Raw genomic sequence first — 15,117 nt, 5'->3', positions numbered from 1 at the left:
CAAAGGCTCAAACCAGCTATGAACGAGTACGCGTGTAGTAGCCAAGAAGTGAGAGGAAAGACGCGACGTGAAGGAAGAACGTGAAGGACGGCGATTTCAAAACACGTCCCGCTTGAATAGGGAAAAAATCTCTGGTGTATATAAGTAGCTGGACAGGAGAAACGGTTTTCAGGAAAGACGTGTTAGGGCGTTCGAGAAATTTAGTAGTCCCTTAAAAAAAAAAAAAAAAGAAAAGAAGAAGAAGAAAAGGACTAAGATTTTAGTGAACATACCGCAGCCAACCGATGCGTGGAAGGCAAGTTCCTGGGCACGTAACGTGATTAGCAGTGCTCTCACGTTTTCTTTTTCGTTTATTTATTTTTTTTTTTTTTCTGGTGCAAGCCGAAGGAATTTTGTCAAAACCATGAGAGAGCTGAGTGTGCCAGGACGGGGAATTGGGCTCGTGGACAAAACAGGAAACGAGACACAGATGCTCTACTACCAACGAGTGTTACTTGACAAATAGGGTTACACCAATACCTCAAAGATGACAACATAGCCAGCGCTAAACAAGATTACTAGGACCCCTTCAAGTACGAACTAGGGACCCTGCAAGTACGTGACTCAACCGTGGTTGACGCGAAGACTCCGGGATTTGTCATATCTTCATGCGGGTCTTACCATAGACGTTTGATGACTTTGCTGTACACGTAGATGGTTGTTCTTCTGTTGACATCCTTTAGATGTTGGTGTAATCTTGTCCGTGTAGTAAAGCATGTCGATAGTGTGCATACCGGTGTGTCGTCATTTTAGCTCCGGCTATAGAAAGAAGGGAGAGGTAGCAGGCAATCTGGTATAGACTGATGGTAGGGGACCGAGAGACATGGAACAAGAATGAGAATTTGTTGTCCGTCCTTCTTGTTCCGTGTCTTTCGGTCCCCTACCATGGATGTAGCTCCTGCTATTCTCAAATGCAAAAGCGTTGACTCATGCTCTACCTTTTCACACAAATAAAAAAAAATGCATAAAACGCTGTCCTCCTCTCTATGGCGTACCATGTAAGACGACTTCCATTTTTCCCGTCCCGACGTTCGAGGGAGGAAGCAAGATTTAAGAAACGGTCGTCGACGGGCCCTCCTTCTAAGAGCGCAATAACATTATCCGTTAGCCACTGGTGGTTCAGGAAGATCAATTGCAAGCACTCATATCCGAGACAACACATTCGCTGCTCCACCGCTTCGCTTGAGCCATTGCCATTCTGGTTTCGTCCTTTCCTCCAGGGCCATATCACCGCCGACCGTCTAAAATTTCCACGAAAACGACCACTTGATATTAAACGCAACTTCTCAAAAGTAATCTGAAAGCCTTCCCCCCTCTGCATGATGCCAGTCCGTAAACCTCTCATCTTTGATACAGGTTTGTGAGCCTCCGTGACCCGGAATACCAATTCGGCAAACACAGTTGCGTTACCGCCGCCATCTCCACCACAGGACAAAAACATCACCCATGAACATCACGTTCTAACTCAGGCGCAAGAGCGCTCAGCTTCGGAGTAAATATTACGGCTACCGTTTATTGCTATAGGCCGCAACCGTAGCACCGGAGTATAAGGCGACTCATACCAATCCGGCTTCCATACTCTTATATTGCTTCCCCTCTTTCGCTGTTACGGCGTATGTTGCTTCCAATAAATGCCTTCTTCCTTCTGGCTTTCCCATTCCGAGAACAGACGAATGAAAGTGAAAAGTGAGTTCTCCTGCAATCGATTTGCGTGCAGGGTGACAGAGGGAACCATTCGAAAGGCTAGTGTTTTATGCGAAGACTGGGCGGGGGTATGAGTGGGTGCAAATCGAACTGCGCCGTTGACATTCCAACATGACACAGCCCACCAATCAGAGAATAAAAGAAGTTCCTGTTCAGAATGGCTTCCTGACACGAGGAGCACGCCTGGCTTCCAGAGAACTGTTCTCCTTTAGCGTCCCCGTTGTCGCAGTTTTTTGCGCTTCTTTCTGCTTTCTTGGGGGAAAAGTGGCGAGCGTACATGTGTAGAGCATTTATTTAATTGAAACGGGGGAGATATTTTTGGAATGAGCGTGTCGTTGGTGTCCCCTTTTCCTTTCTTGTAACATGGTTGTCGTAGTGTCTGACATAGAAATGGCCCGGAAGGGTGGGTAATTTACGTTTTTATTCTTCTCTGTTTTGAACTACCCTTATGGCTTATGTCTTTGTGTTTCGTGAAGCGAGTAGATGGCTCTTAACAGTGTAGTAAGTGGATACAAATAGGCGACGTCGGTTTGTGTGAAAGCATCAAATATGCGTCGACTTAAACAGCATTGTAATAACGACGAACATTAGTTTGAATACTAACTCACATGAGAAAAGCGTCAATTGAAATAGGTACGCATGAATGTAGAAAAACACTTGGTGTGATGGCAGATGATTAATACAATGTAGTCCTCGAAGACTGTGATTGCCAAAAGAAAAAAATGAAGTGGCAGTCATCATGGTGTTTTAAAACGTTCCTGGTTTTCTCGTTCGACTACGCGCCTAATCATTTTTGTTCCTAGCTGTTTATCGTTAATATACATCGGAAATGTTTTAGATGTAAGAATCATTTCTACATTATGTATTTCTCTCGGGAGCAGTATTGCACTATGAACTTGCACCTGTTCTATTCGTGGAACCATGAAGCTAATTTTCCATACATGCCAGTGAAGTTCATTTTCGGCTAAGTATGCTCGCTGGTGTTCCACTTTCCCACTTTCAGATCCACCTGAGAAGCTGGAGCTGAGCGCAAGGCAGGTGGTCATCTTAGAAGGCGAGTTGCCTCGTGAGCTGAAATGCTCTGCCTCGGCGCATCCACATGCTGAATACCACTGGCAGCTGGGGGCACTCACTGTTGCCAGAGGCCCTATGCTCGTCTTCAACACTACGGCATCAAGGACCATGGCGGGAAACTACACTTGCATTGTCTCCAACAGGCATGGGCGAGCCAAGGCTGCCGTTGTGGTCATCGTAAGACGTAAGCGCACTGGCCATTCGTCGCAATATCACTTCTAATAAACAACAACAACAACTTTATTTGGAGATGGGGATGAATGGGGAGTTTCATCGCCAGGGGCAACACTCTACTCCATTGCTGGTGGCGATGTGGGGAATGAAATAGTGAGCCCCTTCACAATAAGGAAAGAAGTCCTATGGTGTCCAAAAAGGTCAAAATTTGGGGGCAGAGCGTTGGTGGTGTGGATTTATCCAGGGACCAAGCAACTTTGAGAGAGAGAGAGAGAGGAAGGGGGGGGGAGGGTCCAGCTGATTAAGAGACGAGGAGAGTGAGGTTCGGCTGTTTCTTCGATTGCCTGGCTTAACTTGATCTCTCGTCATTAACCGGTTCTGTGTATAGGCTGAATCAAACTGGTTCCCAATACGGAAATTATTGCCGTCTGTCATTCTCAATTAAGAGCATAATTAACTAATAATAAGACACTGTATGTGACATTGTACGTGACAACCTACGACGCTCTACGGTGACTTTGTAATTGGAAAACCTCGAACGGCGTCTGCGCAGATTCCTATCACACGTGAGGTTTCGTGTGGAGTGGAATTGAGCTACCAAGTTCTTTTTTTTTTTTTGTCTTTCTCTTCTTCTGTTAACAGATCACATAGTCTAAACGTGGTTTCAGTGAATTCAACGTTCGTGGTTCCTGGGCAAGAAAGAAGACTATGGGTTCACATAGGTAGCACTTCAAGGAAGGCGGTAAGAGCGAACGCTGCAAAGAGGCAGGACCGGGCTCCTCGCTTCATGAAACGTATATTTATGTCAACCATACACCAGATCACTTGCACGCTATTCTATACCGGACATGCTTTCACGACAACCTCATTTTGCTTATCATACTACAAACTAATAGAATGACGCGACTGGTGACACTGTCCGAAATCCGAAATCGTTTGGACGCAGCAACAGCACAGCCTAGCACGTATCTCACAGCGTCCCACGAGAGGATGTCATTACATTCTTAAAAATATGTTTTACTTCAGAAAATTATGAAACTACTTGGAAACACAGTCATACCCAGGCTCTTGTCAGAGTTTGAGGGCGTTTGCATTCGTGTCACGCATCAATTAAGCTCACTTTGTTAATTGAGCTCGCAAATTAACCAAGCAAAGTATATAGCATTTTTCTTCATGAATTCTGAGCCCTATCGCCATAGCATACTATTCAAGTCAAAATTGCGAGGTTTTTCACAAGATATATATAATAAAAAGTTGACAGCCGAAAATACATCGCTGGGCGAAATATGGTCGGTGAAATCTGCGTTGGCGGAACTCTTCGCTTGGCATATACCGCGGCGAAGTGGAAAGAGCGACACAGCTTTATTCCAATCGAGGGCCTTGTCGCGCAACCCGTCATTATCACTGGCTGGAGACCGAGGACAACACGTTGATAAAGGGCGAAATAGTGTTATTGCGGCGTGGTTTGTTTTCTTCTTGCACGGGAGGGAGTGTATTTGGACGGAGCCAACAGTTCCGCAAACGTAAATAGTACCGAGTGCTAGTGGACCGCTGATCACTCCGTGCTTACCGAACTTTAACTCTCCATTAATAATTAACTCTCCGTGCTTACCGAAACCAAAGAAAGGGACACCTAACCGAAAGGCGTTGCGTGACGTGACACACGGCAAAGAGAATCTCATTTTACGAAGCGGTCCTTGTGGGAAGCTGAGATCGACGATCTTCTTCTCATCTGGAAAGGTGTATGGCGTAGCCTCGAACGAAGAGCGACACGACGACATTACTCTTGAACGAAGGGCTAGACCGTGTTCTCATTTTCCAAGTACTCGAAGTCTGCGTGCACATATTGCTGTTGCAGTACGTATTTTGAATTCATTGATGGTATTGTTATGCATACTGTTACGATGTCGTACGTGTAGACTGGTTCTAATGGAAATATCTAGCACGACATCTTTGGGTATATTTTTCAAACGAAACACCAAATGGAGTTCGCTCTTGCCGTGTGTCACTGACACGGCGAACTCCTTTGGCGAAGCGCTTTGCAGCTGTAAAGGACCCCTAATGGAAAGGAGTTCAAATGTGCCCGTGTGTCAGGGGTATTATCTGCTGGGGGATGCCACGATATCCCACTGTTAAGAATACATCGTTTAAAATCCCAGATGTTCAAAATCCCAGGTTTCTAAATTAAAACATGAACATGAAGAATGGCGCAATGATAGTGTTGAATAATAGATATTGCTGACAAGCCTCGCAGTATGGCGCGGTTTTGACATCGGTAGAAGTCATTGTCGTGAATAAAAGCCAGGTTTTTGCCGACCGTTAGGCTTAGCAAGGCGGCCACGTCAGATCAGCAGATATGGTTAGAATTTGGTTAGGTTAGGTTAGTTTTCAGACGTTAGGATAGCCTAGGATTGTTTTTTGACAGTTCGCCACGCGGTTAGGGGCTCCCCACAGCTGAGCACGCGCACAACGCTACGCTAGATCAGTTTGGGTTTTTGAACGTATGGTATTTTAAGAGGTAGATTCTTAACGGCGGCATTTTGGGATACCTCCATCTGCTGATAGGGTGCGGCAGACGCGGTAGCGGTCTAGTAACACTCTCTATTAGTGAGTATTAGTAGACCGTCGATATAACGTGGCGTCCGAAGTACCGTATCTACCGCACCCAATCAACGGATCAGATCCTGAGTCAGGAGCGTTGCCATTGGTTCCGGTAGGTACGGTAGCTTCACGGTGAAGTTATCAACGGTCTACTAACACTAGATAGTTTTAGCTGACCGTTATCGAGTCCCCGCTCCGCTCAGCCGGCGAGCGAGCACGCAACTGTGCATGGGCGCCAGCGTTGTGCCCGTTACTCAATTTAGGTAGCGAAATACCGCTACCCTATTTAGAAGTAGCGCGATAATAGCGGCGCTACAAATTTACGAATGTAGCGCGATACCGCTACCGCTACCAAAAAAAAAATTTAGCGCAATTATCCTTCCGCTACTTTCTCGCCGAAGGCCTATGAATATGTGATTCGATACATTCAAAGATATGTGCTCTTGCTGATACTTTATTTCTTGCGATCAGTACTTTCTGAAAAAGTCATTACCAGGGTTGGTTACCGAAAATATTAATGTTTCCGGTTCCGTTTCCTGTAACTGAAAAACTCGGCTTTTCGTTTCCGTTTCTGTTTCTGGACGATTTTCGGTAGCGGTTTCTGTTTCCGTTTCCTTTTAAGAATTTCGTTTCCGTTTCCGAGGTAATTTCGCTACTGGGTTCTGTTTCTCATCCGGAACTCGTACTGTCTGGTTTTGGATTTTTCATGTCAGATATTCATAATAGATGCAAAAGGACAGCCACACCAAACACAGACACTAAATACTTTAATGCAAAGTTCGTCAAGAATCTTATACGCCGCAAGTAGATGCCCCTCTAGGTTGCGGAACTACATGCCTTTAAGTTTCAAAAGTCTCCGCTCGTGCGTAAAAATAACACGTCATCCAAAACTTTCGCGTCCATGTTGTTGCGCAGTGGGCTCAACACGAAAGAAAGTCGCGAAAATAAACGAATGAATGAATGATGACTGGAAGAATAGTGCGGATGTATGTAATTTTCATATTAACGCGAAAACACTGAGGGAAACATCCTGCGAATTTGGTTTCCGTTAACGTTACCACTCTTGAATTTCGTTTCCGTTTCTGGTAGTGGAAACTAAAACAATTTTGTTTCCGTTGCCATTTTCGTTTCCTGTTGAATTTCGGTAGTTACCGTTTGTCGTTTCCGTTTCCGGTAGCCAACCCTGGTCATTACAAACTTGAATTCACCTTCAAGAGCAGTTGCCGCTCAAACTTCCCGTCACTGAGCGTAACACGTGTCTTGCTGAACGTATCGGCGCAAACATCGAAAAGTCGTTCGGCACACGCACATGACGGAACGGCGGTATTCAGCTTGAGGAACGCCCCGTGCACTCTTGGATAACCCTGCTTTAGCGATGTCAAATTAAAGTTATCTGGCACAAAGAGGTACTGAGTAAGCTCGCGATCAGCTGGATCTGCTGTAGAAGTTGACTCCCCAAAAGAAAAGAAATCGTCTGCATGGAGCTCGCTCGTGGATTCCTCGGCGCGCTCACTTGAGGCGACCGAACACCTTAACATTTCGTTTACGGTCAAGCTGGCTACTTCCTTTCATTGGTTTTCATCCGTGAGCCATGAGAGCTTGAACCTCGGAATTGAGACAGCAGCGATTTGAAGGCTCTGTGTCTGACATGAATCGGTCGAACCTAAAGTGAATACCATGTATCGTTACCAGTTTCGCAGTTGAATACGATACGGAGCATGTAGTAAAATCAACTTTAGACGCTAGAGTCTAGCGTCTAATTTATTCTATTTTCTCCTTCAAAAGTAGCGGTAGCGGAGGTGGTTCCGCTACTCAAAATTGTGGCGGAAATTACTTTCCCGCTACAAATAACAAATGTAGCGGAATTACACCTTCGCTACTGAAAAAAGTAGCGATTACAGTAGCGCAGCTACGCACAAGACTGAGCGCTACATTTGCCCGTTAGTGGGAGAGCCGAGCGGAGCTTCCGCCCGCTCCCGCGCTGTCTGAGCGGAGCGAGACGCGAGACGGTCGGCACTACCAGGTGTCAAGATGGCTGTCGCCAGTGGTGAGCACCTGCCGCTGCCTTCGTCGTCTTTTGCTGCTGCTGAGGGCGATGTGTCTCAGCAGCGGCTCCGAAAGCGTTTTTGGATCGACGAGGATCCTGTAGGGCACTCCAAAAGTTCACAAGCGAACCCGGGAGAGACAGCTTCAAGCGCAAATTTATTGTTTACAAGAAGCTTCCACCAAAGTCGACCCAGTCTTGGTTATTGGAAAGCGGACTGGCCTTTTTTAATGTCCAGGTTTTTTAAGAAAGCAAAGTCATGGAATTATTTTCAAATATAATGAAAACTTCTTCACTGAATGAATGCTTTCACTGAAAAAAAAAAAAACTTTGCTAATCACTTGCATTCGTTCGACTACTTCCCGTGTACAAAGAGCGCCGTTAGCGGTGCGAAACGCAAAACGAGTTGATCGCCCTGCTAAAACCAATTTTCTTACCCCGATCCGCTCGCACTCAGTGGATCACCGTAAGAGGAGCGGAATGTCAAAACGGTCAGCTAAAACTCTCTACTCTCTACTGAAGACAAGGTCTGTTCTCGTGTTGTCTCTCCTGTCTTCCGCCTATTGCACAGGCACCTTCAGTATGGAGTTCAACTACCAGCTCGCCTGCATCTATGCCATTTTGTCCGTCACGATGACGTTATTAACGATCCACTTACGTTCTCTAATATCAACAATCGCGCATCGCCCAGTGACGGACTTGCGGTTGTCAAATGTTTGTAGAAATCTTGTGGAAAACCCCGGGATCTTGTCTGCAATACTGTGCTTCCGATACACTTCCGAAATCATGGAGAAAAATGATACCTTTGTTTGACAAATTTGCGAGTGCAACTTGTAGGATTCTACCCCCTTGAATCCCACGCGGGGTTGAATCCAACCCGTCTTTTGCCCAACCACTGCACCGAGAGACACAGACACAAGTGAACAAACACACTCTTTAGTCAGTGACAAGGGCACCACTTACATTTCATGTGTCGCGGATCCTCCGTTCCGCTCCAAATCCCGCTGCCTACCTTGACAGCTGTCGGTAGAAACATTGCCCTCTCCCCCCATCGCGCGGCGCTTTTATCTCCTTCGATAAGCAGCGACTGTATCATTGGCGAACTGCAGCGCCCCACAAACTAACAAAATTAACGCGTGACACGAATACAAACGGCCTCAATCTGTGGCAAAAGTCTGTATAAATTTATTCTAGGTAGTTTCATAATTTTCTGAAGTAAAACCTGCATTTAGGAATTGAATGGCATCCTCTCGTGGAACACCATGTATCTTTTAGTACGGACATGCAAAGTGAAAGCAAAGGGCCCGGAAAGTGTCCTATGACCATAGGGTTGTCACCTTTCACCATGAGAGATACCGGCCGAGTGGGTGAGACCAAGGAGGGACACGAGGAAGAGCAAAGGAATGTGTGATGGAAATTGAGCGATACATAGGAAAGCGGGAGAATAGGAGAGGGTGAAAGAGAAGCACATCGGGAGAGAAAGCACTCATTCAACGGCGTTATTCCGCTCCAGTTCAACTTTCGAGCTGAAGTCTTTATTCCGTTTGTGATGTCGGTGTTACAATACAGATCGGAAACAAGGCTTGGAAGCAAGGGAAAGTAATACAACTACCACAAAGAAGTTGGGGCCCGTCACAAATTGTTTAGATGGGCTCACGGAATTTGACGATAGGTCTTCGTGAAACGCCTTCTGTGGTAAAATACCGGCAAAACGCTGCCTTTCAAGCGGTATTCGGCTCCAGCAACAAATAACCGATGTGCCGGTCCAATACCGGCTGAGTGGCAACCCTGCCTGTGGTAACATTTCCGTGAGTATGAGCAAGAGACACAAACAGAGGAACTGATAGATTAGATTAGAACTGAACTGAGTTCGTCCCTGCGTGCTTCTTGTCTTCATTCCCTCTTCGCATACTCAAGGAAATGTTACCTACAAGTTCACAAAACCACAGCTGTAATGCACAACAGCCTTGGTACTGCTTTTCATTGGCAAAAAGTGCACAGAGAGTTGACTAAAAAAAGAACAGCAGCAACTGAGACGGAGTGTACACGGCTGAGTCACTGTGTCAGATTAAAATCTCGGGCGTTACCACTAGTTGAGAAACAAAGTGCGAAATTCAGGGTTAAGCGCAGTTGTCTCGCAACGTAAAGCACTGAATTACAAATATATTCAGGGTGAAGAGAAAGCCAGCTAAGAGTGACACGTAGTGTCATGATAGTCATGGATGATGCCCCATGGAGGACACGTTCTTCCAGAAAGCTCCCATGAGCGAGCTGTCCAAGTCATGCGCGGACATTTCCCGTATGTGCTACGTAGATCACAACGCTGTATTCGTCATCATGAGCAACGAGAGTTTTCACCAGATCAGCACAGAAGAACCAGAGGACAGACACGCAAAATTACACGGGGGAAAAACCTGAGGATGCTTCGCTTGATCGACATAGAGAGGCGCTTGTATAGCACTGTTCTAACACATTAAGAACATTATCGCTTCGAGTCACCGTATCGGAGGAGGAGGATCATAGTCGTCCTCTGCGCTGTGACCTTTCGAGACCTCCTGAAACTCTCGGGAAGGGGGGGGGGGGGCGCTCTGGGATAATCCGTAATACGACTTCAATTTCGAAGTCACGTTTTCATCGTGGTTTGCCTACTTGACGGAACAGATTGAAGCTAGTCCAGCCATCACTGATCCGGACATGAATAGCGAGTTTTCGCTCTCTGAGTTAGAGAACGCACTCCTTCTGTCACGTGTTCGATCCTCCCGAGGCCCGTACAATATCACCAATAGGGCTATCCGTAACGTGGAAGAGCGATGTGAGAAGTGCCTACTCGAGGTATTTAATACGTCCTGGAGAACCGGGAAAGTACCTGAGTGTTGGAAGCAAGCGCGAGTTGTTCCACTAGCGAAGCCGGGGAAATCGCCATCTCAGCTCTCTTCTTTCAGGCCAGTGAGCTTGACTAGCTGTCATGGCAAGTTTTTAGAATGCATCCTCCACAGAACCGAGTGGTGGCTCGAGAGGCACTCCTTCTTCCCGCAGGAAATAACGGGATTCCGACAGCACAGATCTTCCATGGACTGTATTCTTGACTTCATTAGGTCGGTGGAAGAAGCAAAGGCGTAAGAAGACAGTGGTGGCTGCATATCTTTATGTTAAACGACCTTACGACATCGTGAGCCACGCCTCCGTTCTGCATCCCCTCACCCAAGCCGGCCTACCTTCCAGAGCACACTCATGGATTATGGACTTCTTCCATGGAAGGAAACTACGCGTTCGCACCCGTTATAGGGGGTCAACATGTCTCGATGACTCATGGAGTCCCACAGAGGAGCGTGTTGAGTTCAATTCTGTTTAACGTGGCCATGGCGGGTCTTCTGGGATGCATTGGAAAGAAACTGTCTATTTCGATCTACGTGGATGACATCTGCATTTGGACCAGCGGCAAATCCCGTCCGGCCATCCAGCGGCGCGTTCAACACGCTGCGAATGCTGTTGAGCACTACCTCGCAAAGGCCGGATGAACATCTCCACTGAAAAGTCCGTGGTACTCCCGTTTACGAGAAGGAACATGCATCCCTTCCTTCTATTAGTTGGTGGTGTAGAGCTGACGCATCTATATTTTCATCGCTTGATTTGTGTCACTGTAGACACTAGGCTGTCTATGGTGAAGCATAGCGAGCTTGTAAGCCAGGTCCACCAGGGGATTGAGGTGATCAGGCATCTAGCAGGCATGAAGTTGGGCGGTGCCACGGCGTCGCTTTTGGCAGTCCACCGGGCTTTGGTACGTGGGTCACTTGTATATTGCTTGCCTGAGTTGAATGGTCTCCCACCTTCTTCCATTCATAAGCTTCAGTGCCTCCTGGCGCGAAGTCTCAGATTGTGCCTGGGAGTCCCTCGAGCGGCAGGGACCCGTATGGTCATTGCTGAGGCGAAGGAAGCCCCGCTGGAAGTTCTTCGCTACGGGGAGACGTGTCGGCAGTACCTTCGCCTTCTAGCTCACCATCGGCGGCACCCGCTAGGTATGAAGCTCCGGACACGCAAGCACGGCGGCGTACATTCATGTGTCTCTCAACTGAAGCCCAGTGTACCTGACTTCGTGGTCCCTCCCACAGCTCCCAGCACTCCTCCATAGACTTTTCCGGCACCCGACATCTCCCTGTCGGTGCATGGGCTATTAAGGAAGAAAGGCGACGTTGCAGCATGCGTGACGAAGCAGCTCACTCTAGATAGGATGAGCGCGTGTTATGCGACCTCCACAGCAATATTCGCGGACGGTTCAACCAGGAGGGGAAGTTCGTCGTCCGCCTTTGTCCTTCCCTCCGAGTCAATTTCAGATGGCTATCGTCGCTCACATAAAACATCGTCAACATGTTCTGAGCTTTATGCTATTCTTTTCGCCCTGCGGAAAATTACTGAGAGCCCCGTTCGCTCCTGGGTCGTTTTTACGTATTCCAGATCTGCGCTGCAGTGTGTGGACTACATGAGACTTCGCGACTCTCTCAGCCCTGCGGTCATTGAAATTCTAGAAGTCTATAAGAAAGCAAGCGCACAGGGCCACTCTATCAACTTCCGGTTGATCCCGGGTCATGTCGCCGTTACCTCGTCTGAAACCTCACCGGCCCCAGATGCAAGGCCTCTGAATGCTTGGTGAGTTCCTCTCCAACACTGGAATAATGGACGAACTCTAATGGGACATTTTTCCATCATCATTCATCCCTTTCTCATCCCTTCCGCAAGAGGAATGGGGCAGTGTACCGCCATAGCGGCGGTGAATGACCCACCAACGATCAATGATCAAGAGGATAGTCTCTCAATCTGTTATCTCGCTTTTGCCCGAAATCCCCTAATTAAAGAGTTAATTAATGAATTTTAAGCAATTAGTCATCTTGTAGTTGCATACTTTCTTCGACGGGATGTCAGGCTGGCCGTAGAACTCAATTGCAAAAACGGCATCTATTTTGCTCTGCTAGTTTCTTAATGAAAATTCTGTAACGAATAAAAATAACCATCCTGTATATTGTCCGTACAGCTGCTAACACACATATCTCAAGTTAGAAACGCTGTTCAGTTGCGTTTCACTGCATTATTTGTAGCCAGTGTTGTCATGGTCACTTTCGACACGCCCGCTGATTCTACTTTATTGTTTCGCCTATTCCGAACACCTGATGCTACAAAAGTCAAAGACAGCGGTGAAGTGTAGTGTCCCATCTGTGAAAGGTCTATACGTCTGCCATCCATTTGCTCTGAAATGTGCCACTGCGAAAAGAACGAGCTCCGAGCTCCAAGTTGACGAAAGAGATGTATTTGTGCACTCTCGTCCGCATTGCGGTTTCCAACGTCATTGCCTACTATGGTTTCGCTTGAGAGAAAGAAACACGAGCTCGACGTTGACATATCGCGATTTTTATTCCCACAAATTCTACCCGTCTTCGACGCGTGTAATTGCAGAGAGAAAAATAATGACGTCGTAGAAGACAGCGGAATTTGCAATTTATGTTGCTGATGCTGGGTACATCATGCAGATCGAATTATAAGAAAGAATGACGCACGAAGAAAGGCACAGTCTAGCTTCGATATAACACCAACAAGAAGAGATGCAACATCTATTTATTTGGTGGGAAATAAGTAAGATTCAGAGGAAGGCATTGAAAAGTCGCTGAATTTACGTCTTTTCTAGAAATCATTATGACCGCGCTTGGATGTAAAGCATATAACATGCGATGTGTTATAGATACTTGCAAAATCAGTTCAACGTTTCTCACTAATTCAACCGCTCGGGAAATCAAAATCTCTTATGAGGGTCTCGAACCATTTTGGTTGATGTCTTCCATTTTCTACGGTCTGTGTTTACGCGTACTTCATATGCCATTCTGCATCTGTTACACTATGGCGGCACGCACACGCGCACACTTATTTCTCTATACGTATGAATAATGATGGCACGCTTTCGAAACCACAAAGTTAGAAGAATTCTTCACCATCTTCATCATCATTAATTTATCTGTTGCTGTTGTCACCAGGGAGAAGGCGATGGCCGCGCCATATCCAATCAAGGAGAAGACGCATCGGTTGTGGTGAAGTTCGAACTACCCATGCATAGGGCACTTCGTTTTGGGGTATTATTATTTTTGAAATTAGGGGGGGGGGTGAAAATCGGGAGATTTTTTCGAAAGGAAATTCGGGGAAGAATCGGGCATTTTCTGTCAAGTGATTCACGTTGTCGGGAGTTTCCGGATGGAGCTGTAAATCATGTGAATCAAGCTGGCCAGATGATTGCAGCGATGAATCATGGAATTCCGACACGTGCAAAAAAAAAAAAAGTCGACCCTTGGTCCATCTCGGAAGTGACTGACATTCAGGTGTTCTCTTTGGTGCTTAATTATTAAGGTTGATGGCGTGATTCATTGATTCATCCTTTTCGTGGCTTACTGTGAATGCATATGGGGTTGAAAGACCTCGTGGAATCCGAGGAGAAATTGGGTTTCCCCGAATTTTAGAAAATTGTTTCAGGGTGCAAATATCGTGAAAAATCGGGTTTAACTCGGAAACGAAAAACTCTACCTATGCAGTACGTTTTGCACAACCCGGTTATATAGGTTATACTATTTCATCTGTTTTGCATCTTATAAAGAGCATAGTCGTTATGTGCTAATAATAACAATTGGGAGTTTATTTACACGTGGCATTATGTGTTATCATGCAGTTGTTCAAGCTTTGCCCTATTCAGGAAAGGTGTGAACTTTCAATTAAGAATTCTTTCGTCTTTTTTGAAAAATTCATGGCATAGTTTCGTGCTGTAGATGCATCGCCCTTTGAAAGATTCCCAGTATCTGGAAATATGACACATATTATCTCGACCTAAGACAAGAAATAAACATGAGAACTGATGCTTGTCGTTGTTCACCATCTTGGCCACCTATCAGTTTTAGCGCAGTGTCTCGCAATATTACCAGTATTTATTCCACTTTTGCTTTAAACCATCTGCGGTACGTTCCACCGATGCCCATTGGGTGCCTATCGCCGATATGACTCGCATACAAAACAAAGAAACCAACACATCGTTGAAAGCTGATAATATTTACATTACTAATGCGGTGGTGTCTGCAAAGTCAGGCTGTCTACCATTACGTAGCTACATATAGATGTAATAAAATGCGTTCAATAATCTACTAGGCATTTTAACCACGGGATGCACTCGACCTGTCACTCATCTGGACGGCAATCTATTACGTCTTTTCGACATTCAGCTTAATATTGCTATTACAGAAAATACCCTCGTCCCCTCAAAGGAAAATCCGATACACCGCGCTTCTAAGACCCGGCAACTCTTCGGGAACCAAAGCTGGTGATCGATTTTAGTACATTTTGAAAAATAGAGCAAACGCTAGGATACCAGCAAGGAACCTAACGAAATACCGAACCGGGAAGGAAAAACGTGTTTCCTTTATCCTCTTTTGAAAAGCAGGCGTGACAGCCTCCTTTTT

At 46.2% G+C, this 15,117-nt stretch overlaps 1 protein-coding gene across 4 annotated transcripts in view; it reads left to right on the top strand.

The window, feature by feature from the left end:
* LOC135385983 (hemicentin-1-like) overlaps window positions 1–15,117 on the top strand; it is a 219,600-nt gene that overhangs the window by 183,570 nt on the left and 20,913 nt on the right. For all 4 annotated transcript variants that reach the window (XM_064615655.1, XM_064615653.1, XM_064615654.1 and 1 more), the window contains exon 10: window positions 2,747–3,001. In XM_064615655.1, the coding sequence (XP_064471725.1) occupies window positions 2,747–3,001 (255 nt within the window). The remainder of the gene's footprint in view (window positions 1–2,746; window positions 3,002–15,117) is intronic.

Source organism: Ornithodoros turicata, chromosome 2, assembly GCF_037126465.1.
Source record: "Ornithodoros turicata isolate Travis chromosome 2, ASM3712646v1, whole genome shotgun sequence".
In the NCBI taxonomy this organism is placed as follows: Eukaryota; Metazoa; Arthropoda; class Arachnida; order Ixodida; family Argasidae; genus Ornithodoros; species Ornithodoros turicata.
This window is presented reverse-complemented; position numbering and strand designations above follow the sequence as displayed.